This window comes from Pecten maximus, chromosome 8 (assembly GCF_902652985.1).
Source record: "Pecten maximus chromosome 8, xPecMax1.1, whole genome shotgun sequence".
NCBI lineage: Eukaryota > Metazoa > Mollusca > Bivalvia > Pectinida > Pectinidae > Pecten > Pecten maximus.
In genome coordinates, this window is record NC_047022.1 from 26,089,985 (window position 1) to 26,115,881 (window position 25,897).

A 25,897-nucleotide genomic window follows, 5' to 3' on the forward strand; every position below is an offset into this window, starting at 1 on the left:
AATTGAATAAATTTTGTTTTATTTTTAACGATATATTTTTTCTAAAAATAGTTGATAGTCATCCTTGCGTTTGATAAGCACCTGGAAGCACATACATTGGTAGGATGAGTTACAAGGTTTAATTTGACATTGATCCAGCATGTTGTGGTTGTGAAAGACATTTTCGTACTGGAACTGTGAAAGTTCTAAGCGATATGAACGCTTAATTACTGATCTTCATTAGGCCAATTAATTTTTAGCACGCACGATGCCTCGCTACGGACAGCTTGTGATGGGTCCAGCGGGAAGTGGAAAGGTGAATAAAAGTTTAAGATTACTTCCAAACACATGTAGACATGTTTATAACTGTTTAATTGATATAAAAAAGGCAGGGAGCCCATAAAGACTAGAACGATAATTCATACCCTGCCTACACTGCTCTCTGACGACGTCCATCTCTTAGAAATTGTCCGTCCGTCGTCCAGAGCTACGTTATCGCAGCTACCATAAAGACCAGTGTCAGAGACATATATATCGCACATATATAAGGCACATATGTACGGATGATAGACCTGACTACCCACAAAATGTAACAGATATTGTTTCTTAAACCAGTGACCAGGTTGGGTAAAACCCCCAACTTGCTCATAATACGGCAACCGAGATATAGTTTTGTAACTAAAATCAAGTTTGTAAGTAGATAATGCTTTCAGTAAACATCTTTTAGTAAAATATTAATTACCTTGTCGTGAATTAATGCGCTTTTTCATAATATATTACAAAATTTACTGTTTAAGCAATATTGGCTATATTAAGTAACAAATCCATATGCAAGTTCACATTTATTGTACGCAAGTTGGTGGTTTTCACCTACCTGTACATGCACATATTAGAACACTGGTAAATTTAAATGGAGTAGTATAGTGTTTCAAAACGTAAACCTGGTCCATGTTCGACAACCGACCCCCCCTCCCGATTCCCTCAGAGTTGTTGGAGGGCCATATGCCAGACCATTCTTTCTGTAATGTTTGTCAGTCTGTCAAACAGATAGTATAACAAATCCTTGGCTGTTCACATGTACATGTAAACATAAATGTCAAGCCACTCTTAAAGCCAAAATTAAACAGAAAGAAAGAAAAGCAAAAAAAAAAAAAAATACAATACGAAGTCTTTAAAGTGCCTGTCACATTTAACAAATGGAACAGGTAATGCATGATAACACTAACACTAAGCCCAAACCAACTGCATGACATATGATAAAGGAACTACACTATGATTTGATGAGCTGACAAACCAACTTTTCTAGTCCAAGTAGCTCACCAGCAAACAACATGACCTGCTCTGGGTATCCAGAAAAGAAAACCTAATTTATGTACTGTGACATAATTGTGATTTAAAGATCTAGAGGGTTTTTAAAATGAAAGAAAGAAATAGATAAATTATGATATGAATTCAATGGAAACCAATGTATATAATGTATCCTTTATTCTGTATGATAAATTTACAGTTATTGATAACTAAGGCATTTTGTTATTTGCAGTCAACGTACTGTAGTAACATGGTAAAGCACGGAGAAGTCATTCATCGTAATATACAAGTCGTGAACCTTGACCCGGCAGCAGAACATTTTGATTATCCTGTGTTAGCTGGTAAGTTTGCTATCTAGTGTCTACATGTATGTCTCGGTTACTTATCCAGTAATAAGCCCAGAGTACCAATATATACACTTCACCTCAAAGTAGGAGGTGGGTTTATTGCATGACAATTAAATTGTCTGTGTAAGAAATCTTGCTAAATTGCACATTTTGTATGTGATATAGACTCATTGCCAGATAAATACACTGTACAGTAAAATAATTCAAAGTGAAATGATTCCTATTGAACTACAAAATCTGCATAACCTTGTCTTAATCAAAAGAAAAATATGGCCATGCTTTTAGGATTGAGACCATCCATTTTGTCCAAAGAAAAAATGAATTACCAATTACAAGCCACAGATTTACTTAAGAGGCTATGAAATAGGTCGTAACATATTGATAATATACATTTGCTATTCAGTAACAGTAACTAATAAAACAGTGATAAGGGAATACTGGTAGTATTCGGATTGTCTCCTTTTACATTAAATTCAGAAAAAAACTTCTTTCAATCATTTTTGATTTTGAATTAAATGTTCTCATTAGATTACATACAATTGTATACTTGTATTGAAGGTTATCGTATTATAATTAATTGAAATTAAAATTGGCAATTTGAAGCTTGAAGATACAAGAATTTTGCTCTTTTCTGGATTTACATAATTATTATGCATGTTTTCATATTTTAATGCTGCATTAATGACACACTATTACTTTGCTTTTAATATCCAAATATGATTAAATATTTTTTTACAGATATAAGAGAACTGATTCATCTGGATGATGCTATGGATGATGAAGCATTAAGGTTTGGGCCTAATGGGGGACTTATTTTCTGTATGGAGTAAGTATGTTCAAAGCATATGTATGCATTATTAACTTGTTCAGGAATAAAGGGGGGGGGGGGGGGGGGGGGGGGGGATGAAATTGGAATTCAGTATTGTGGTATGATATATATCTATAATTTCCTTTACATTTTGGATAAAAAAAAGTTATCTGTAAATAGCAGTACAACTGTGAAAACTTAGTAGAATATTTTTCGGCATAGCCGTATAATTTTCTTTTGGTCCTGGATATGACGCGACAGGTGGCGTTACTGGTCAAGATGAAAATGCAAAATGCAGATATGCAGTTAAAGACGAAACAAAATTAAGATTGAATCCAAGCTGATAAAGTGGATGTATGATCTATTCAAATGACACATTAATAAAATCATATTTCTGATTCAAGTGCAGTCTTATTTTCACCAAAAATGATTTAAACTGATATAAGTTTTTTATCCGTGCTGAAACGCATTTATTAATTAGTTTGTTACTTTATTTCACCAGTAGTTTTACATTATAACCACCAGCATTAAAACTATGCCGTTTATCTTTTTTAAAGATATTTCTTGTTTAGGTTAGTGGTCAGTACATGTTTTGCCATATATTGTATGCTGAGACTATATGTTGTTTTGTATCAAATTATAGAGAGGAAATATGTAAGTCCATTTTATGAACATACAGGTACCTGGCTCAGAACTTTGACTGGCTGCAGGAACAACTAGATGAGGCCGAGGATGACTACATCTTGTTTGATTGTCCTGGTGAGTAGAACTTTTTGTCATTTCCCCTGTAGATAATTACTCTACAAGTTTTTTATTTAGGAATTTGATTATGTAGGTTTTAAGAAATTTACTTTAACACCCAGCACAGCATTGTAGAAAATTATTTAGATATATATTTACATATTCAGTGCCAGCAAAAGAAATTGAATTTTAATATTACTATTTATATTATATTTTAGCTACGCACTAATTATCCTTTCATGTTTTTCTGATGTTTTCAGGCCAAGTAGAATTATACACACACATCCCTGCCATGAAACAGCTAGTAGAAACATTACAGAAGTGGGATTTTCGCATAGCTGGTGTTTTCCTTATCGACTCACAGTTCATGATTGAAGCCTCAAAGTTTGTATCTGGAGTGATGACAGCGCTGTCAACCATGGTCAATCTAGAACTGCCTCATGTTAATGTAATGACTAAACTGGATTTGCTCAGTAAGAAGGCAAAGAAAGATTTAGACAGGTGAGAATTTTTAAGGATCCAATATATATATTTTTTCTATTACTTAATAAAATGTCAAGATAAGTTAGACTTTTTTTCAGTTGATGAAAAAAACCCAGCTCTTTAACCTTGATAATATCAGTTAAAGTTTGGCGCCTTATCCGATGGTTCGACTTATCCGTGTCCGTTTGTATACGGAGACAAAATACCCGAGTGTCATCGGCTGTATGCCGAACAAGTGCATGAGAACATGGTCGAAAATAAGCAATAAATAATAACAAAGAAATTTATTGTACATGATAACAATTATTAGCTCACCTGGTCCGAAGGACCAAGGTGAGCTTATGCCATACTGTTGCGTCCGTCGTCCGTCGGTACGTCCGTCCGTCCGTCCGTCGTCTGTCGTCCGTCGTCCGTCGTCCGTCCGTCCGTCAACAATTGACTTCTTCTTCATAACCACTGATCAGAATTTGACGAAATTTTGTCAGAAGCATCCCTATGGGGTGTGGACTCAAAATTGTACAAATGGTGGGGCTGACCACCCAGGGGTCTGAGGGGCGGGGCCAAAAGGGGTCAATTTGGCTATATTAATATAAACGACTTCTTCTCTGAAACCAAGCAAAGGATATCGCTCCTATTTGCCTGGTAGCATCACTATGGGGTGAGGATTCAAAATTGTACAAATGGTGGGGCTGACCCCCTGGGGGCCTGAGGGCGGGGCCAAAATGGGTCAATATACCTATATTTATATCAACGACTTCTTCTCTGAAACCAAGCAATGGATATTGCTCATATTTGCCTGGTAGCATCACTATGAGATGGGGATTCAAAATTGTACAAATGGTGAGGCTGACCCCACGGGGGCCTGAGGGGCGGGGCCAAATGTGGTCAATTGGGCTATATTGATATAAACGACTTCTCCTCTGAAACCGAGCAATGGATATTGCTCATATTTGCCTGGTAGCATCAGTATGGGGTGGGGATTCAAAATTGTACAAATGGTGAGGCTGACCCCACGGGGGCCTGAGGGGCGGGGCCAAGAAGGGTCAATTTGGCTATATTGATATGAACAACTTCTCCTCTGAAATCAAGCAATAGATATTGCTCGTATTTGACTGTGAGCATCCCTTTGGGGCCAGGATTCAAAATTGTACAAATGGTGGGGCCGACCTACCTGGGGCCTGAGGGGCGGGGCCAAAAGGGGTCAATTTGGCTAAATTGATATAAACAACTTCTTCTCTGAAACTAAGCTATGGATATCGCTCATATTTGCCTGCTTCAACCCCCGGGGTAGGGATTCAAAACTGTATAAATGACAGAGCTGACCCCCGGGGAGCTAAGAGGCGGGGCCAAAAGGGGTCATTTTGGCAGAATTGATATAAACAACTTCTTCTCTGAAACTAAGCAATGGATATCACTCACATTTGTATGGTAGCATGGTCATGGGGTGGGGATTCAAAATTGTACAAATTTTGGGGTTGACCCCCCCCCCCCAGGGGACTTAGGGGTGGGGCCAAAAAGGGTCAATTTGGCTCAATTGATATGAACAACTTCTATGAAACAGCTCATATTTGACTGGTAGCATCCTTTTGGTTAGGGATTCAAAATTTTATAACGGAAGGAACTGACCCCAGGGTGCAGAGGGCGGGGTCAAAAGGGGTCAATTGGTTTAAACAACTTCTTTTCTGAAACTAAGCAATGGATATCGCTCACATTTGTGTGGTAGCATCTGGGGTTGCGCCAAAAGTCAATTTCATTTCATGGATTAATGCATTTTTGGCATAAAAACCTCACGTACCCATATAAAATGCCTATGATATATTGACATAGCAATACCAGTGACAATATACTTAATCATCATTCTTGTTTCATATCTCATGAAATCCAGGTGAGCGATACAGGCCCTCTGGGCCTCTTGTTTGTTTATCTAATAAACAATATTGTGCATGGTTACAGATCAAAACAAAATTCATGGGTCATACAGACAGGCGATTTACACACGGAGTCGTACACATTACAGCATATTCTATGAAAACGATACATAAATTATCAGAATATAAGTGTATATAGTGTACTCACATTATTTCTCATAAAATCCGTTTATATTGTTATACAATTAAACAAAATGAAACAATAAACAGTTCAGGAAAATTTGATCAACCGTACGCATGCGGATTATGTATAAAAGGTGAAGGCCGCGGTCAGTGTTTATCGGCTGCACGATTATGCTTTGCCACAATGTTTTGTACAGAATAAAAAAATCCTGCATATAATTGGTACTACTTCATCGGTGTACTCAGAATAAATACATCAATGACAGACAAGTATTTTTACTGTGCATTTTTTGGGTGTACTTATCGTTTCTTTTTTCCTTGAATTTTTCGGCGGCCATGTGTATCAAAACAGTAAACAGAACACAGCAGGTCTGACATGATGTTATGGTTTGTAGACTAAAACTTGTACATTTTATTCTAAGTTATGTATACCGTTTTACTTGACCTGTGCACCTGTATAAACAATAGAATGATGTGCGACCGACAGCCAGAAACTAACAATAGGCTCTGGTAACACCCTTACGGCTGATCCGTCACACTTGGTCAATCAAGCCAATGTCTGCAAATTTTACCTGAGAAAGCATGACGCCTTTGATGTTCGACACAAATTTTGTATTGTTTAGAAGGGAGGGACCACAAAATATATTCGACACAACCACAGTATTCGATTCAATGGTGTTCGAATCATCCATGTTTAATTTACTAAAATAAAGAAGGGAACAAATAGGGACCGATCGAAATATTCGACTCATCCGATGTATTCGATTCTAGCGTGTTCAACACAAGTGAGTTTTACTGTATCTTTATATTGATTTGAAAAAAAGAGAGGTTAAATTTTGTTGAAATGAAGACTTACAGACAGTATAAAATACATTAGGAAATATCTTCAAACTTCTTAAATATTGACTTCTTTTACAGATACCTTGACCCAGAGCTGCCAGTCTTACTTGATGAAGAATTTGATAACAGTAGGTTTAGCAACAAGTTCAAGAAACTCAATTCTGCCATAGCAACAATGGTATGTATATTTAGCATAAGATTTCTCAACAGCTCTACTGATTTAAGTGTTTTTTCCTGTTTTGGATGCGAGAATATCTCAGGATGACAGATATTGGGGTCTGAATAACCGTCTGTACTCAGACTCTCTTTCAGTCTCCAGACCCCTGTCTGTTGTTGTCCAGGTTATTTCCTCCCAGTGAGAGGTGACACTCGTTATGATCTCATCATCTGTCATCATTATATCATCTTATTTACTCTTATATAAAATCATCAGTCACTCAAACTCTTCAAAAATCCTGATGATGTTTTCCTCTCAAAAATTGAGTTCTCCACTTGATCACATTTGACTGTATAAATTTGGTGTTTTCCTTACCAAAGGTAATTAGAAATTGTTTTATCACAAATTTAATGTAAACAAAAGTACGCCTTTGTACCAGGTAGCATGCCATTGCTGGTAATACTGCAGCAGGCTGAAAGGCTGGCATTCTGTCAGTCTGTTTACATATATCATATGTTTTGTCACCAAGAGTTGCCAAATTCTGTGAGCACTGTCCATTATATGTACAGGGTTATGACTCCATGAGAGATTTTGAAACACATTTTTATAATGGCTTAGCTGTTGTGGAGTACAGCTATTGGTTGTATTAGCTGTTGTTGAGTACAGCTATTGGTTGTATTCTTTGCTTTACTATGCCCCTGCAATAAGTTAGAGGAGGGCTATCCTGGAATCAGGTTGTCTATCTGTCTGTTAACAGAATCTTGTCAGATAACCCCTCCTATAGTTTCCATTCAAATTAAATGAAATTGCACTGATTGCCCCTAAATGTGTGTTGGCTGTAAAACAACACAAGAATGTTCTTACTCTTTAGCTACATATTTTTGTGACAGTTATGTCCCTTTCCCTATGTCACTAGGCAGCAATATTTTGGTTTTGATATTAAAAATATTCCACTTGTCATTTTGATAGATTGAGGACTACAGTTTAGTGAAGTTCCTTCCCCTGGATCAGACAGACGAGGACAGTATCAACGATGTCCTGCTACAGATTGATAGTGCTATACAGTATGGAGAGGACCTAGAGCCCAGAGAAATGAGGGTGGGTACAAGTACAAACTAAAGATATGAGGGTGGATACAAGTACAAACCAGAGGTATGAGGGTGGGTACAAGTACAAACTAAAGATATGAGGGTGGATACAAGTACAAACTAAAGATATGAGGGTGGATACAAGTACAAACTAAAGAAATGAGGGTGGGTACAAGTACAAACTAAAGAAATGAGGGTGGGTACAAGTACAAACTAAAGATATGAGGGTGGATACAAGTACAAACTAAAGATATGAGGGTGGGTACAAGTACAAACTAAAGGTATGAGGGTGGGTACAAGTACAAACTAAAGGTATGAGGGTGGGTACAAGTACAAACTAAAGGTATGAGGGTGGGTACAAGTACAAACTAGAGATATGAGGGTGGGTACAAGTACAAACTAAAGATATGAGGGTGGGTACAAGTACAAACCAGAGGTATGAGGGTGGGTACAAGTACAAACCAGAGGTATGAGGGTGGGTACAAGTACAAACCAGAGGTATGAGGGTGGGTACAAGTACAAACTAAAGATATGAGGGTGGGTACAAGTACAAACTAGAGGTATGAGGGTGGGTACAAGTACAAACCAGAGGTATGAGGGTGGGTACAAGTACAAACCAGAGGTATGAGGGTGGGTACAAGTACAAACCAGAGGTATGAGGGTGAGTACAAGTACAAACCAGAGGTATGAGGATGAATACAAGTACAAACCAGAGGTATGAGTGTGGGTACAAGTACAAACCAGTGGTATGAGGGTGGGTACAAGTACAAACCAGAGGTATGAGTGTGGGTACAAGTACAAACAAGAGAAATTAGGGTGGGTACAAGTACAAACTAGAGATATGAGGATGGGTACAAGTACAAACTAGAGAAATAAGGGTGGGTACAAGTACAAACTAAAGATATGAGGGTGGGTACAAGTACAAACTAAAGATATGAGGGTGGGTACAAGTACAAACCAGAGGTATGAGGGTGGGTACAAGTACAAACTAGAGATATGAGGGTGGGTACAAGTACAAACCAGAGGTATGAGGGTGGGTACAAGTACAAACCAGAGATATGAGGGTGGGTACAAGTACAAACCAGAGGTATGAGGATGAATACAAGTACAAACCAGAGGTATGAGTGTGGGTACAAGTACAAACAAGAGAAATTAGGGTGGGTACAAGTACAAACTAGAGATATGAGGATGGGTACAAGTACAAACTAGAGAAATAAGGGTGGGTACAAGTACAAACTAGAGATATGAGGGTGGGTACACGTACAAACCAGAGGTATGAGAGTGGGTACAAGTACAAACTAGAGAAATGAGGATCGGTACAAGTACAAACCAGAAGTATTAGAGCGGGTACAAGTACAAACCAGAGGTATGAGGGTGGGTACAAGTACAACTAGAGAAATGAGGGTGGGTACAAGTAAAACCAGAGGTATGAGGGTGGTGTATATATATAGATATATTTCTATTATGATATCGACTTATCTGAAACAACATAAAAACAGAATCATATATAGCACGCACACCCAAGCAATCTTATTTCACCCACTAGTCTTTTGATAGTAAAATAAGTTAAAATCAACATTTTAGTATATTCTGGACTCCCATTATATGTTCAAATAAAAAAAAATTCACAGAAGTCATTTTGTAAGTGTTAAAACAGTATGTAATAGAGCGCATGACTAATTAAATTTAAATCACTGCCTCTGCTAGGGATCGAACCCGAAACCTCTGGCTTACTAGTCTTATGCTCAGCCGATAGATCTCCCTAGCCAAGCGGTATGTTGTGGTTAGTATTTACCACGATGACAAATAGTTGGTATTTGAATACTGTTTTTGTACAATGACCTGTATTACATATCTCTGTCTGACTTCTGTTTCAGGATGATCAACAAAATGAAGAGGATAATGACTTTGACAGTGGGTTTGATGGTTGATATGGGGGAGATTGAAGATGGATGTTTTTGATGTGTGATGAGTGAAGACTGGAGGACAAAGTGGCTGACATTGATGGATGTATATGTGGACAGACTGTGGATGGAATTATATTGAATGGTGGATGGATGAATATGTGGATTGATGACATTATTTGGATTATAATGATGTATTGAGTATGAAGACTTTGGATTTGACTGATGTCTTTCAGTAATTTTCAGTAATATGTATATGGATTGTTTGTTCTGTATGAATTAAATTTAATAAAAACAAAGAAAAAACTTATGCAGTATTTATTGGATTTTGTTACAAAATTTTGATCCTTGTTAGGGATTTTTGTTCACTGTTAAGAAATATTGTTCTTTGTTAGGAACTATTGTTCTGTTAAGAAATATTGCTCCTTGTTAGGAAAAAGTATTTTCCCTGTATCGAAATATTGTTTCTGGTTACAATAATTTGTTCAATGTTACAAAATATTGTTACCTGTATCTCCAGTGCAGTATAAATCCCTGCTGATGTAAAATCAATTATTTTGTACCATTCTAAATTTGTTAATAACAATGTAACAGAAATAAATCAGAAATAACCAGTGACTGTAAAGCTTGGAGTGGCCAATTTGGACTTATTATTGTATTATCGAGTCCTTAAACACCCATTTGCGTTAAACGCATTATGATAATCTCTTCTTCACCCAACTACTGCAACCCGTATTAAAAACCGCTACAGTTTTTAGCTCACCTGCCCGAAGGTTCAAATGTTCAAATGTTGCAGGGGTCGAATAGGCTAAATTCTTTTCAACAACTTCTCAATAATCAAGAGACCCAGGGTCTTGATATTGGGTCTGTTTTATGCTGGACTACTAAGTTTGTTCAAATGAATGACCTTGTCCTACATTCAAGGTCACAGGGGTCAAATAGGTTAAAATCTTTAAACAAATTCTTCTCAATAACCAAGAGTCCCCAGGATTTGATATTGGGTCTGTAGCACGCTGACGTGAAGGGCTTCCATGTTTGTTCAAATGAATGACCTTGACATACATTCAAGACCACAGGGGTCAAATAGGCTAAAATCTTTAAACTTCTCAATACCAAAGAGCTTAGTGAATTGATACTGGATCTGTATCATGCTCGGGTGAAGGGCCACCAAATTTGTTCAAATGAATTACCTTGACTTACATTCAAGGTCACTGGTCGAATAGGCTAAACTCTTCAAACAACTTCTTCACAATAACCCAGAGGCCCAGGGACTTGATATTGGGTCTGTAGCATGCTGAGGTAAAGGGATATCAAGTTTATTCAAACGAATGACCTTTACCTACGTTCAGGGACACAGCAGTCAAATAGGCTAAAATCTTCAAACGACTTCTCATTAACCAAATTTGATATTGGGTCTTTAGCATGCTGAGGTGAATGACCTGGACCATACTTTAAGTTTGGAAGAGTTAATTTGGCCAAAATATATAAAAGACAACCTTTTCAAATCACTGCAAGACCCCAAGATCTTATATTTGTTCTCCGATAAATTTGTTCTTAATTTTGTTTATGTATAAAAAGGATCGCTGGTTTCGGGCCCATTGAGGCCTTGTTGTTGTAATGCATGAACGTTCTGTAAAATGTTTTTCAGCATTGTTCTTCAGTCCATAGACATATAGCAAAATAATTAAACAAGAGGCCCATAGGGTTTGCATCGCTCACCTTGATATTTCGATGATTATGTCACGAATTGTATTATAAAAATAGTGACCAATGTAATGGCCAATTTTGACTTACTTTATAGGGCCCTGCTCCTCTACCTCAAGGGGTAGGGGCCAAACTGTCCTTATGGAGAAAATTTTAAAGAATTTGCTATATTTCCCATATTGGGCTAGACACTTCGTTTACACAAAATTGGTTTTCCTTCACCCTAGGATGGTTCATATCAAATTTGAATCAAATCCTTTAGTTTCTGTAGAAGGATGATTTTAAAGAATTTACTATATATCACAAAGGTTCAAGATCAAATTTTATAAGACCCAGATACTTGATTTGTGGCCGTAATATGCCTACAATACAGTGATGTGAAATTTCCTTATACCAACGATTTTACCTATTTTAATGTCATATGACACATATCAAAAGCTCTAAGAATGTTTTCAAAGATGCCCGATAGCTTGCCAGTAAGTACATATGAATCCTTTACCTATTTTTAAATAGTCGCTAGGGTCTAAAAGGTAAAATAATCTTTGAGAATCTAAAGTTTCCTTAGACCTGAACACTTGATAGTTGACAATAAGGTACCTACAATAGAGTGCTGTAAAGCTTCCTCATTCGACAGACCAATTTTCAAGGTAGCAGAAGACAAAGTGACGAAATTTTCATCAATCTACTTAAGTTCTAAAAGTCCAAGATGCCTTATAAACTCGACAAAAAGAAAACGCATAACTAACTCTTGTAATTTGTTCAAAAATTGGGTATTAACATAAAGGGACAAGAACTCCTACGTAGTTCCTTTATTCGCCGCAAGAAAATGTTGTTTTAGTCTTTTGCCAATGCTCCAATAAACGGCGCGGTACTGACATTTTTCGATATGCCTATCACGCTCATCCCAAACATGTTCAATGGGAGACATGCTGAGGTTATATAGAGGCCATTCTAGAAGCTGGATATTTTTTTCGTTGAAAAAATCACGACAGGCTCTGGTAAGAGGTGGCCAAGCATTGTCTTACTGAAAATGGGGTTATGACGTCTAAACATTGGAAGAACATGTGGCCGGAGGATCTGATCTCTGTATCTAACGGCATTGATTTGTTTCATAACCACTAAGCATTGCAGTAGCTCTACTGAATGTTCAACCATGCACGTGTTTGCGAAACGCTTACTGCGTCTGCGATATAACCTTTCCTTCCCGTCTGAGAATTACAAAGAGTCTAGACTCGTCGGTGACCATCATCACACACTTCCCCCAACCGCATTCGGTTTACAAATTATACAATTCTAATATTGACTAATCATACATGCAATCATGTAGTGATACCCCGGTTAATATAGCAAGAATAGGGGGTAATATTTTTCTATAAATAATAACCAGAAGCAGTCGCCTGTGCCCGAGTCGAAAATATGTATGCCATTCTCAATCTAGTTGGCAATAACAACTTTAGATTCCACGAAGAGCCGTTGGAGTTCTTCGGTCCACTGAAATGGTTGGTCAGGTTTGAGTAATTGACGGAAGGGATACATGTTCACAGTTATACTGAAGACATAAGATGCTTGATTGACCAATCCAAACCGTGAACGCACATATGTGATGTTCCTGGGTGTTGGAAAGTCAGCGATGGCGCGTTAAATATTTCTGTGATGGTCACACACTGTTGTTGGTTATTTCAAATCCAGCGAATTCTACTTTGCCGCGAATATGAATTTTGCGGGGTTCAGTGTAGTACCGTTACGCCCACAGATGTCAAGCCACCGAACTGCATGAAATAAGCTTCCTTCAATGCTGTCCGACCATAACAGAACATCGTCGACACATTTAGTTTTTCTGGGGATGTCTGAAACAAGCTCGTCGTAGCGCCTTGTGTAACCGTCGCCAGATGCTATGTAGTTTGAGATATAGTTTAATGCATGTTGTTAAGTGCCTGTCCTCTTCCCAGATTGGTACACTGTGGTAGCTGTTCCATGCATCAAATAGTGTTGTTTTCTTTTTGCCTGGTGGAATAGAGCGGGCTTGGTGGAATGGTAATTGGGTGTGTTGAGTCTCGCGGGTGGCATGCACGTTTAATGGCTGAAAGTCAACTGCGTCGCGATGTACTATTCTTTTTTTGCACATACATGTACAACCATCCTATGGCACCAAGTGACATGCTCACCGACCGCAACGGGTTCAATTACTCCCAAATCTAACATCCTGGACTAGTCCAGTCTTCACTGCTTCCTGCCATTGAATTGGAACAGGAACGGATGTGTGTTGGGCAACAGGTTTCGCGCTAGTCTCAACCATGAGCCTCATTGGGGTTCTGTCGAGGCAGGGAAAGGCAGGGGCGATGGTAGCTGTTGGCGAGTAAGGCAATCACATGTCATATCTTGCTGATCAAGTAAGGAGGCAGTAGCATCTATGATGGCTGAATAGGATCTGGCTCAAATAATTGAGAATAAATGTAGGATAATACCCAAGGCATCACACGCTTCACGACTTAGGGATAGCTTGTCCGATGAGTTTGTTATATATGTCATATGTCTGGTCTCTTTGACGTTACCTGCCTTGTTTTTCCGATTAAACAGAGGATCGTCGCCGTAAGCATTTTTCTACCACCATTTGTAGCTGTGTGCATTTGCATGGCTACGGGCATAAGTTTATGTTCTCGTCAGCAAAGGCGCGAATCACTTTCAGACCAGCAATGCAGCTCTGCCATCCTATGTCAGCCATGGCTTGCAGTGAAACTTTTCAATATCTCGCGTCAATGTGAAGACTAGGTAAGCGTAGTCCTCTACAGTTACATTAGTAGTTACGTTCACAAATGGTTGAAGATTAGAGCTTCGCTTTATCCACGAGTTTGCTAGTTCATCGTGGACATGATGGTCAATGTAAATTGAACGTTCAATGCCATAATCACCAAGGGCGCAGTGTTGACCTTCTAGAGGATTGTGGACGGAACACAGTGCATCGAATACAGCACTACCTGATTGTGTGTCTCGGCTACCGTTATGGTTTGTTCTTGCTTCTACATTCCGTTTCATAATGATGTCTGCGATGGCAATGGCCACATGTGTGTCCATATGCTATAGCTCTGTTTTACGTATGCGGGTATGAGCAGATCTGCCATGTCCCTTTTTTCCACAAAATGGGATGGGAGTGTGACAGTCTAGAGGCTGAACCTTTACCGTCTTTGTTTGCTTCGACAAATGGGAATACCTCTTCAAGGCTCATATCCTGATTTTTGTGTCCCGGAAGTTGAAGCTGTATTTTTGGATCAGCAACGTCTCGGGTAACTACTAACTACATCACGCATAATGGACTCGGTGTAATTATTAACGTCGAAAGAACATCCTGGGCATGGAAAGATAAACTTGCATATGCCTGCCTGTCCTTTAAGTCTAGCACCGTACCTCCGAACAGTTTCATCACGATCCTGTCGCATGTTATGCAGTGTCACTCTGGCGACCATAGCGTTCTCCTCGCGTTCTGGTTTTTGATGGCAGCCACGACGTCGTTCACATTTTTGTTATCTAGACTTCCGCCAGTTGTGCGTGTAAGGTCTTTACGCAGTGACTCATCAGAGTATTCTTGAAGTTGGACTATTTGTCACGTCCACCGATTTTTGTGGCTCTCGCATTTTTCGACCACCGATAATGAAAACATGCCTTCGCGACAGCTGCTCTGGTTAAGGTATACGTGCAGCGGAATGAGCCGTGATTAGCGCCGTAACGATAGCAGCATCCAGGTCAGCCCTGACATAGTCGAAGTCCGTGAAAGGGCAAGCTACAGCTAGCATGGTGGTGCTGTGTTTATTAATGGGACTCTGTTCCGCTCATTGGTTAGGACTGCTGTAGACTATACTTTTGACTTTTCATCAATTTAATATGGATAGAATAATACAAAGGAATGTGTTCATAACTGGGACCCTGTTCCGTTTACTTTAATGTGTTTATTAAGCAAGGGGCACGTAAAGTAGATATCAATTATACAATGCTAATACTGACAAATCATACAAATAATCATCTAGTTCACACATCCAATCAAGACGCACTTGCCGCCTACGTGGTGTCAGAAGTGGGTCAACATAAGGTTGGCGGGCGATGAATCATTCGACACAAACGCGATCCTGCAGTGTCTGTAGCAAACTATCGCGCAGGTGCACCAGTCGAATTGCCATGTCTTGTCGCGTCATTAGTTTAAACAATATTTTTTTATTATAGACATCACAATACAAATCATATATACATATGGGATTGGTAAACAAGCTAAAAGCTTATACTAATTGTTTTCCTAAAAAAACGATTACGGCGTTAAATCATGGACATTTACACACAAAAATGAGATGGACAAATTTACTTCTCAACAAAATACTTCAGTTGATTACATATTTGATACTTTCAACTCTGGAAACATTGATGTAACCTCGGTGGTGTTTGGAAACTAAAGATGCTGACATTATTTAAAAAAATCTTTTACTGTTGCAAATAAAGTTCTGCACAGAAATGAATATTTCTTCATTTTCCTTAATGTTTAGCGATTGATCACCTCATAAGAGAATATCTAGGCTTTCATTAATATCATACTTCGTCTTTACATTTAATAGATATTGTTGTCTGATAGGATTATACTTACTACACTTGAATAAATAATGAAAACTGTCTTCTATCATAAATCCACATGTACATCGAGGTGAATCCACGATATTTTTACGAACAAGAGCTGGTTTAGTGAACTGCATTCTTGTCGGAGTCTAGAATGGAGAATTTGATCTGTTCTTTATCCAATGTTAAAATGATTAGATGAAAGTTCGTTACTCGTGCTGTGTAGATGTGTTTTGAGGACCCTGATAGAAGAATTTTCTCTCACATCTAATGGCAGTTCATTCCCAAGTCGAATAGATGAGGGTAAGAAGGATCCATGATACAGGTTTGTTCGTGTACGTATTGTTTAATGTAAGTCTGATCGTCTTGTATTATATCTATTGTTTTCCGACATTCTTAAAGGCACTAAGGAAGATAAATAGTTTGGAGTTATGTTATGAACCATTTTATGATATTGCAATATTTTATGGTTTTTTTTTACGACGATCTATAAGTTTTTCCCAATTTGTGTCTCTATAAAGAAGTTTTAATTTTGCAAGCTTAGTTCCCCTGTAACAATTCTGGCTGCCTCTCTCTGCACACTTTCTTACCTACCATTAAGATAAATTGGTACATTGTCCCAGATTATATCCGCATATTCTAAAATCGGTCTGATGAAGGATAAATAAATGGTTTGTAGGGAATTTCTATCGAGTTTAAACTTCAATTTCCTTAATACGTTTTAACGTTTCGATGCAGATTCTATAATATTATCAATATGAACGTTCCAAGAAAAAATTGACGAAAATCAAACTCCAAGATGCTTGTGATTAGATACTTCAGAAATAATGCTATTATTTAAATATATGTCGCCGTGGTCAGGTCCTAATACTTTTCGAGAAATGAGTAAACTTTCAGTTTTGTTGGGATTAAAAGTTACCAGCCATTTATCAGCCCATTTTTGAATGGTATCAAAATTATTATTTAACATAGTACTTGCTATATTCGGATTGCCCATAATTACATAAAGAGTCGTATCATCGGCAAAAAAGTTTAAAATTACATCTTAAATTGACAACAATGTCATTAATATAAATTAGAAAAAGTAAAGGGCTAAGGATTGACCCTTGTGGAACACCTGCAGTTTTTGTGTTTTTGTGGGTTTTTTTTGTTTTTGTTTGTTTTGTTTTTGTTTTTTGTGAAATTCCCGCCCAAAACTACCCTTTGCTTCCTATTCTTTAAATAACTGTCGAACCATTTTATAATTTTGCCCGATAATCCCGCTAATTTCAGCTTGTATATCAACCTATCATGCCAAACACGATCGAATGCTTTGTTTATGTCACAAAACACTATTCTAATTTCTTTTCCTAAATCTAATGCTTTCCCAATATCATTTGTGATATAAAGTAGTTGATTAACTGCAGAATCGCCAGCGGTAAAACCGGATTGATGTACAGTAAAACAAATGTTTATCTCTGAGAAAGTTATATATGTATTTGAATACGCAGCGTTCATTTATTTACCAACAATACTTGTAAGTGAAATTGGTTTGAATTAGATCAAATAGATCTGTTCCCCTTTTTAAAAACAGGAGTGACATTTGCAGTTTTCCAACTGTCTGGATATATACCTACATTTAAGGAATTATTAAAAATACAACTCAATGGCTCACATAATGGATTTTTCCCTTCTTTTAAAAGTTTACCGTGGATCACGTCAGGACCAGCTGTCTTTGACACATTTAAAACACTCATTGCATCGTTTACATCTTTCGGTGTAATAGTGAAAATATCTAAGTGAGGAGGAAATGTATTGCCCGGATGAAGTTTAGCTTGTGTTGTATTTATGGTAAACTGTTCTGAAAAATAGGCGTTAACTGCTTCTGCTTTACCTTTATCATCGTTTAATGCTATACCGGTATTGTTACATATTAATGGAGGTATAGAATGTGATTTTTTCGAGAAAAGTGTCAAACTATTTGCTATTTTCCACGATGTACGAAGAGCGTTTTGTCGACTTTATTTAGATAATCTACCTTAGATGTCTGAAAAAGCTCGTCGTAGCGCCTAGTGTAACCGTCGCCAGATGCTATGTAGTTTGAGATATAGTTTAATGCATGTTGTTAAGTGCCTGTCCTCTTCGCAGATTGGTACACTGTGGTAGCTGTTCCATGCATCAAATAGTGTTGTTTTCTTTTTGCCTGGTGGAATAGAGCGGGCTTGGTGGAATGGTAATTGGGTGTGTTGAGTCTCGCGGGTGGCATGCACGTTTAATGGCTGAAAGTCAACTGCGTCGCGATGTACTATTCTTTTTTTGCACATACAACCATCCTGTGGCACTAAGTGACATGCTCACCGACCGCAACGGGTTCAATTACTCCCAAATATAACATCCTGGACTAGTCCAGTCTTCACTGCTTCCTGCCATTGAATTGGAACAGGAACGGATGTGTGTTGGGCAACAGGTTTCGCGCTAGTCTCAACCATGAGCCTCATTGGGGTTCTGTCGAGGCAGGGAAAGGCAGGGGCGATGGTAGCTGTTGGCGAGTAAGGCAATCACATGTCATGTCTTGCTGATCAAGTAAGGAGGCAGTAGCATCTATGATGGCTGAATAGGATCTGGCTCAAATAATTGAGAATAAATGTAGGATAATACCCAAGGCAGCACACGCTTCACGACTCAGGGATAGCTTGTCCGATGAGTTTGCTATATATGTCATATGTCTGGTCTCTTTGACGTTACCTGCCTTGTTTTTCCGATTAAACGGAGGATCGTCGCCGTAAGCATTTTTCTACCACCATTTATAGCTGTGTGCATTTGCATGGCTACGGGCATAAGTTTATGTTCTCGTCAGCAAAGGCGCGAATCACTTTTAAGACCAGCAATGCAGCTCTGACATCCTATGTCAGCCATGGCTTGCAGTGAAACTTTTCAATATCTCGCGTCAATGTGAAGACTAGGTAAGTGTAGTCCTCTACAGTTACATTAGTAGTTACGTTCACAAATGGTTGAATATTAGAGCTTCGGTTAATCCACGAGTTTGCTAGTTCATCGTGGACATGATGGTCAATGTAAATTGAACGTTCAATGCCATAATCACCAAGGGCGCAGTGTTGACCTTCTAGAGGATTGTGGACGGAGCACAGTGCATCGAATACAGCACTACCTGATTGTGTGTCTCGGCTACCGTTATGGTTTGTTCTTGCTTCTACATACCGTTTCATAATGATGTCCGCGATGGCAATGGCCACATGTGTGTCCATATGCTATAGCTCTGTTTAACGTATACGGGTATGAGCAGATCTACCATGTCCCTTTTTTTCCACAAAATTGGATGGGAGTCTGACAGTCTAGAGGCTGAACCTTTACCGGCTTTGTTTGCTTCGACAAATGGGAATACCTCTTCAAGGCTCATATCCTGATTTTTGTGTCCTGGAAGTTGAAGCTGTATTTTTGGATCAGCAACGTCTCGGGTAACTACTAACTACATCACGCATAATGGACTCGGTGTAATTATTAACGTCGAAAGAACATCCTGGGCATGGAAAGATAAACTTGCATATGCCTGCCTGTCCTTTAAGTCTAGCACCGTACCTCCGAACAGTTTCATCACGATCCTGTCGCATGTTATGCAGTGTCACTCTGGCGACCATAGCGTTCTCCTCGCGTTCTGGTTTTTGATGGCAGCCACGACGTCGTTCACATTTTTGTTATCTAGACTTCCGCCAGTTGTGCGTGTAAGGTCTTTACGCAGTGACTCATCAGAGTATTCTTGAAGTTGGACTATTTGTCACGTCCACCGATTTTTGTGGCTCTCGCATTTTTCGACCACCGATAATGAAAACATGCCTTCGCGACAGCTGCTCTGGTTAAGGTATACGTGCAGCGGAATGAGCCGTGATTAGCGCCGTAACGATAGCAGCATCCAGGTCAGCCTTGACATAGTCGAAGTCCGTGAAAGGGCAAGCTACAGCTAGCATGATGGTGCTGTGTTTATTAATGGGACTCTATTCCGCTCATTGGTTATAACTGCTGTAGACTATACTTTGACTTTTCATCAATTTAATATGGATAGAATAATACAAAGGAATGTGTTCATAACTGGGACCCTGTTCCGTTTACTTTAATGTGTTTATTAAGCAAGGGGCACGTAAAGTAGATGTCAATTATACAATGCTAATACTGACAAATCATACAAACAATCCTCTAGTTCACACATCCAATCAAGACGCACTTGCTGCCTACGTGGTGTCAGAAGTGGGTCAACATAAGGTTGGCGGGCGATGAATCATTCGACACAAACGCGATCCTGAAGTGTCTGTAGCAAACTATCGCGCAGGTGCACCAGTCGAATTGCCATGTCTTGTCGCGTCATTAGTTTAAACAATATTTTTAGTATAGACATTACAATACAAATCATATATACATATAGGATTGGTAAATAAGCTAAAAGCTTATACTAATTCCTTTCCTAAAAAACGATTACGGCGTTAAATCATGGACATTTACACACAAAAATGAGATGGACAAATTAACTTCTCAACAAAATACTTCAGTTGATTACATATTTGATACTTTCAACTCTGGAAACATTGATGTAACCTCAGTCGAGTTTGGAAACTAAAGATGCTGACTTTATTTCAAAAAATATTTTACTGTTACAAATAAAGTTCTACGCAGAAATGAATATTTCTTCATTTTCCTTAATGTTTAGAAGAAGAAAAAGAGAATATCTAGGTTTTCATTAATATCATACTTCGTCATTACATTTGATAGATATTTTTATCTGATACGATTATAATAACTACAATTGAATAAATAATGAAAACTGTCTTCTATCATGAAACCACATGTACATCGAGGTGAATCCACAATATTGTTACGAAAAAGATGCTGGTTTAGTGAACTGCATTCTTGTCGGAGTCTAGAATAGAGAATGTGACCTGTTCTTTTTCCAATGTTAAAATGATTAGATGAAAGTTCGTTACTCGTGTTGTGTAGATGTGTTTTGAGGACCCTGATAGAAGAATTTTCTCTCACATCTAATGGCAGTTCATTCCCAAGTCGAATAGATGAGGATAAGAAGGATCCATGATACAGGTTTGTTCGTGTACGTATTGTTTAATGTAAGTCTGATCGTGTTGTATGATATCTATTGTTTTCCGACATTCTTAAAGGCACTAAGGAAGATAAATAGTTTGGAGTTATGTTATGAACCATTTTATTGTATTGCAATATTTTATGTTTTTTACGACGATCTATAAGTTTTTCCCAATTTGTGTCTCTATAAAGAAGTTTTGATTTTGCAAGCTTAGTTCCCCTGTAACAATTCTGGCTGCCTCTCTCTGCACGCTTTCTAACCTATCACTAAGATAAATTGGTACATTGTCCCAGATTATATCCGCATATTCTAAAATCGGTCTGATGAAGGATAAATAAATGGTTTGTAGGAAATTTCTATCGAGTTTAAACTTCAATTTCCTTAATACGTTTTAACGTTTCGATGCAGATTCTATAATATTATCAATATGAACGTTCCATGAAAAAAAATGACGAAAATCAAACTCCAAAATTATTAAGATGCTTATGATTAGATACTTCAGAAATAATGCTATTATTTAAATATATGTCGCCGTGGTCAGGTCCTAATACTTTTAGAGAAATGAGTAAACTTTCAGTTTTGTTGGGCTTAAAAGTTACCAGCCATTTATCAGCCCATTTTTGAATGGTATCAAAATCATTGTTTAACATAGTACTTGCTATATTCAGATTGCCCACAATTACGTTAAGAGTCGTATCATCGGCAAAAAAAGTTTAACATTACATCTTAAATTGACAACAATGTCATTAATATAAATTAGAAAAAGTAAAGGGCCAAGGATTGACCCTTGTGGCACACCTGCGTTTTTTTTTTTTTTTTTTTTTTTGTGAAATCCGATAAATTCCCGCCCAAAACTACCCTTTGCTTCCTATTTTTTTAAATAACTGTCGAACCATTTTATAATTTTGCCCGATAATCCCGCTTATTTCAGCTTGTATATCAACCCATCATGGCAAACACGGTCGAATGCTTTGCTTATGTCACAAAACACTATTCTAATTTCTTTTCCTAAATCTAATGCTTTCCCAATATCATTTGTAATATAAAGTAGTTGGTTAACTGCAGAATCGCCAGCCGTAAAACCGCATTGATGTACAGTAAAACAAATGTTTATCTCTGAGAAAGTTATATATGTATTTGAATACACAGCGTTCATTTATTTACCAACAATACTTGTAAGTGAAATGGGTCTGTAATTAGATAAAGTAGATCTGTTCCTCTTTTTAAAACCAGGAGTGACATTTGCAGTTTTCCAACTGTCTGGATACACGTATATACCTACATTTAAGGAATTATTAAAAATACAACTCAATGGCTCACATAATTGATTTTTTCCCTCTTTTAAAAGTTTTCCGTGGTTCAAGTCAGGACCAGTTGCCTTTGACACATTTAAAACACTAATTGCATCGTTTACATCTTTCGGTGTAATAGTGAAAATATCTAAGTGAGGAGGAAATGTATTGCCCGGATGAAGTTTAGCTTGTGTTGTATTTATGGTAGACTGTTCTGAAAAATAGGCGTTAACTGCTTCTGCTTTACCTTTATCATCGTTTAATACTATATTGTTACATATTAATGGAGGTATAGAATGTGATTTTTTCGAGAAAAGTGTCAAACTATTTGCTATTTTCCACCATTTGCGCGAAGAGCGTTTTGTCGACTTTATTTAGATAATCTACCTTAGCTTTTCTTATAGCATCAACACAAGGGTTTCGTAGCTGTTTAATCTTATCCCAATGAGCTTGACTCTGTGTACGTTTAGCTTTTCTGTGCATTCGTTTCCTTGCTCTTATTGAAGTTCTGATTCTATCGTGCATCCATGGGGAATCTCGAGTATGAGCAGTAATAATTTTATTTGGAATTGAAACTGAAGCACATTCTAATACGGATTTAGTTAAGAAGTTTACTGCGTCTTGTGGAGAGCAATTTGTGATATTTGTTCGCCAGTCAATTTCAACAAGTTTGATATTAAACAAATGATAATCACCCTGACTATAATTATAACCATATTGTCCTTTTAAACGCGTGATTATATGTGTTTTTAGGAGTATCGATGTATATATATATAGGACACTGGTTTCTCTTACCCTGGATAGGGATTTCCGCAGTTTTATCGGATTTTCTTATCTCACCCGGGACGTTTGAATGTTAAATATCATTATTATTCAGGAAATTAAAATAAGTATCAATTATCAGAGTTAACTGAGGGTTTGGTGTTCTTTTTGACAAGCTAATCGGAACTATATTTTGTATGAAATCAACATTGTAAGGTGTAAATACGATTGCAATCAGGGTAAGAGAAAAATAATCATTCACCCTTTCAACCCTTTTGGGATGAGATAGGGGATCTCAACCCTCGGGGGGGGGGGGGGGGGGGGGGGGACTGTTAAGAATTTAACAACCTCCCTTCGGATTGAGATCCCCTATCTCATCCCAAAAGGGTTGAAAGATTCTATTAATCTATCTAAAGCTGGTAAAAAGGATTCGCCAACCGCTACATTTTAAATTAAATTCATGTTATTGACTATGAATAAATCAAGTAAAGAAGAAGATGTTTCTGTATCAAAGAATAACGACTTAGAATGTGGTTGATATGTATTGGTCTATTCGAACCTGTTGAGTTCATAAGATTTTCATTAAAATCTCCAGTTATGAAAATATTATAAATGTTTGTATCAATGGCAAGGTCTATGGGATGTTCTAAGAAACCCCATATTTCATTTTTAGAATTTGGAGGTCTATAAAATGTTTCATTAAGTATATTAGTATAGTTAATATTTATCTAACCAGATGCATTCCAAATTTGTTGCAACTTCCAAGATAATTTCGTCGATGTGCTTTTGTGTTTCTATTAACATACACTGCAATGCAATCCCGCCGCCTATTCGGTTATATCTAGTTTTCAAGAATGGGGGGGGGGGGGGGGGGGGGGATTTATCATGAAGCAAATCATCGGACGTTTCAGTTATATAATTTAACCATGTTTCAGTGAAAGCAATTATATCAAAATCCTCAAGTTCAGACATGATGAGGTCTATTTTTGGCAATAAACTTTGTACATTATAGTGAACTATTGGCATATCACACTTATTATCAAATGACACGGTACTGTATGATGAATTGGTATCTTAGGTTAGGTTGTCGAGAAAGGAGATACATGCAATATAACTTGACCAAATATTTCATTATTTATTACAGGCTAAGGTGTTCTGTAGGGGGCGGGGGACTTCATGGTTTTCTATTTTTGTCGAGTATATTTTGTCAGTAGCTACCTTCGGCAATAGGACAAATTACTATAAAGTTTCCTCACATTATTAACCTTGGCCTATTTTCAAGGTCACAGGAGGAGTCAAAAAGACAAATTCCATAAAGAATTTTTTCAAGTTCTAGAAGACTAATAACCATGATATTTTGCCAGTGTGTTTCTAGGATGAAATGCCATTAAGTTTTCTCATATAAATAATTTTTCTTATTTTCAAGGAAAAAAGGGTTGAACAAGTTACAGTCTCCTTTGAGAATCTCCTACTCAAGCTCTAGATGACCCATGCGTACTCCTGTTAGATCAGTGGGCCTATATACCTGATATGAACTGCCAAGTGCCAATGATCACTTGGACCTGTTTTCGAAGTTACTGGAGTAGAATATTCCGAGGTTCTAGAAGACCGAAGCCTGATGTTTTGCCAGCGGCATGTACGGTGAAATACTATCGAGTTTCTTAAGATAAATGATCTTAACCTTTTTTAATGCTAAGGGGGTCAAATAGTGAAATTGTCCTATTGATAATCTTATTCGATTTCTAGAAGACACCGGTTATTGGTACATGCATTTGATAGGTAAGTACCCATGATTGGAGTGCTGTCAAGTTTCCTAATAACTCACTTTGATTTTCAATTTAAATGGGGTCAAATATGCTAAAAAAGATTACCTTTATGTATTGCAATGGCGTTAGTACAGCTTTTAACTTAAAGTAGGACTTTTTTAAGACTTATCATGACTACACATGTCAACAATACGCTTCTCATTTCTATATGGGTTTCGTACGGACTATGTGTGATTTATCAAAAACTCCAACGTAGGTGATTTTTGATATCGCAATATCATTCATAGACTGATGATGCATCAATACATCAATGTAGAAGTTGATACTACGAATCACCAATGTATCAGTGGAACAACTCCTTTAGAAAAATTCTATTTGGCACAGAAAATAAAGGATACTATAGAAATGCGCCAACTCAATAGACGTGTTCTGTTTCTGGGTATTCTGTAATGCATACTGAATTTAACAGCAAACGACAGGAAAGGTCCTTGTACTTATACCTTGTCCCAGGGATGTTTGGTTAAGAAGTTGTTTAAACACTTAAATTGTTTGGTCATTGTACATGCTAGAATGCTATTGCGTTCTATGTGATTTGTCCCTATTATCTTCAATTTTCCCGTTTGAACATCCGGACATTTTCTGATAACATGAATAACAAATACTTTAATATAATTAATATTGCAATTTCTTATCTCAAAACTATAAAAGTTTAATTTTATCCGTCCATATTTAGGTAAAGGTACCCACCCTGGTATGTCCTACACAATGATTTCGACAAGGCATTACTGGGATTCCTCGTCGAGTCATCCTCGACCGGGCCAAAGTCTGTGACTGGTGTTAGCCTACGGGAGTTTTTCCACGTTTTAAATGATTCACCTAGATTAACCAAAACACTCTAAGCGTCAACAGATCTCTGGGATCATTAAAAAGTCCCACAGACACAGATATGTTGTACGATGTGGGCTGATACTTTAACAAGTAGGCGAAATAA

General features: G+C 37.7%; 1 protein-coding gene across 1 annotated transcript; it reads left to right on the plus strand.

The window, feature by feature from the left end:
* Window positions 1-103: 103 nt before the first annotated feature.
* LOC117333207 (GPN-loop GTPase 3-like) lies at window positions 104-10,016 on the plus strand. Its single transcript, XM_033892381.1, has 8 exons — window positions 104-295; window positions 1,520-1,628; window positions 2,373-2,460; window positions 3,122-3,201; window positions 3,444-3,684; window positions 6,636-6,735; window positions 7,684-7,812; window positions 9,680-10,016. The coding sequence occupies exons 1-8, from the start codon at window positions 248-250 to the stop codon at window positions 9,731-9,733; spliced, it is 849 nt and encodes a 282-aa protein (XP_033748272.1). The 5' UTR covers window positions 104-247; the 3' UTR covers window positions 9,734-10,016.
* Window positions 10,017-25,897: the final 15,881 nt, after the last annotated feature.

Excerpts from the sequence above, each read along its gene's own strand:
- LOC117333207 (XM_033892381.1), top strand. The coding sequence starts at position 248 with ATGCCTCGCTACGGACAGCTTGTGATGGGTCCAGCGGGAAGTGGAAAG. Across the intron at positions 2,461-3,121 it reads GGACTTATTTTCTGTATGGA|GTACCTGGCTCAGAACTTTG; the intron begins GTAAGTATGTTC and ends ATGAACATACAG. Across the intron at positions 6,736-7,683 it reads ATTCTGCCATAGCAACAATG|ATTGAGGACTACAGTTTAGT; the intron begins GTATGTATATTT and ends TCATTTTGATAG.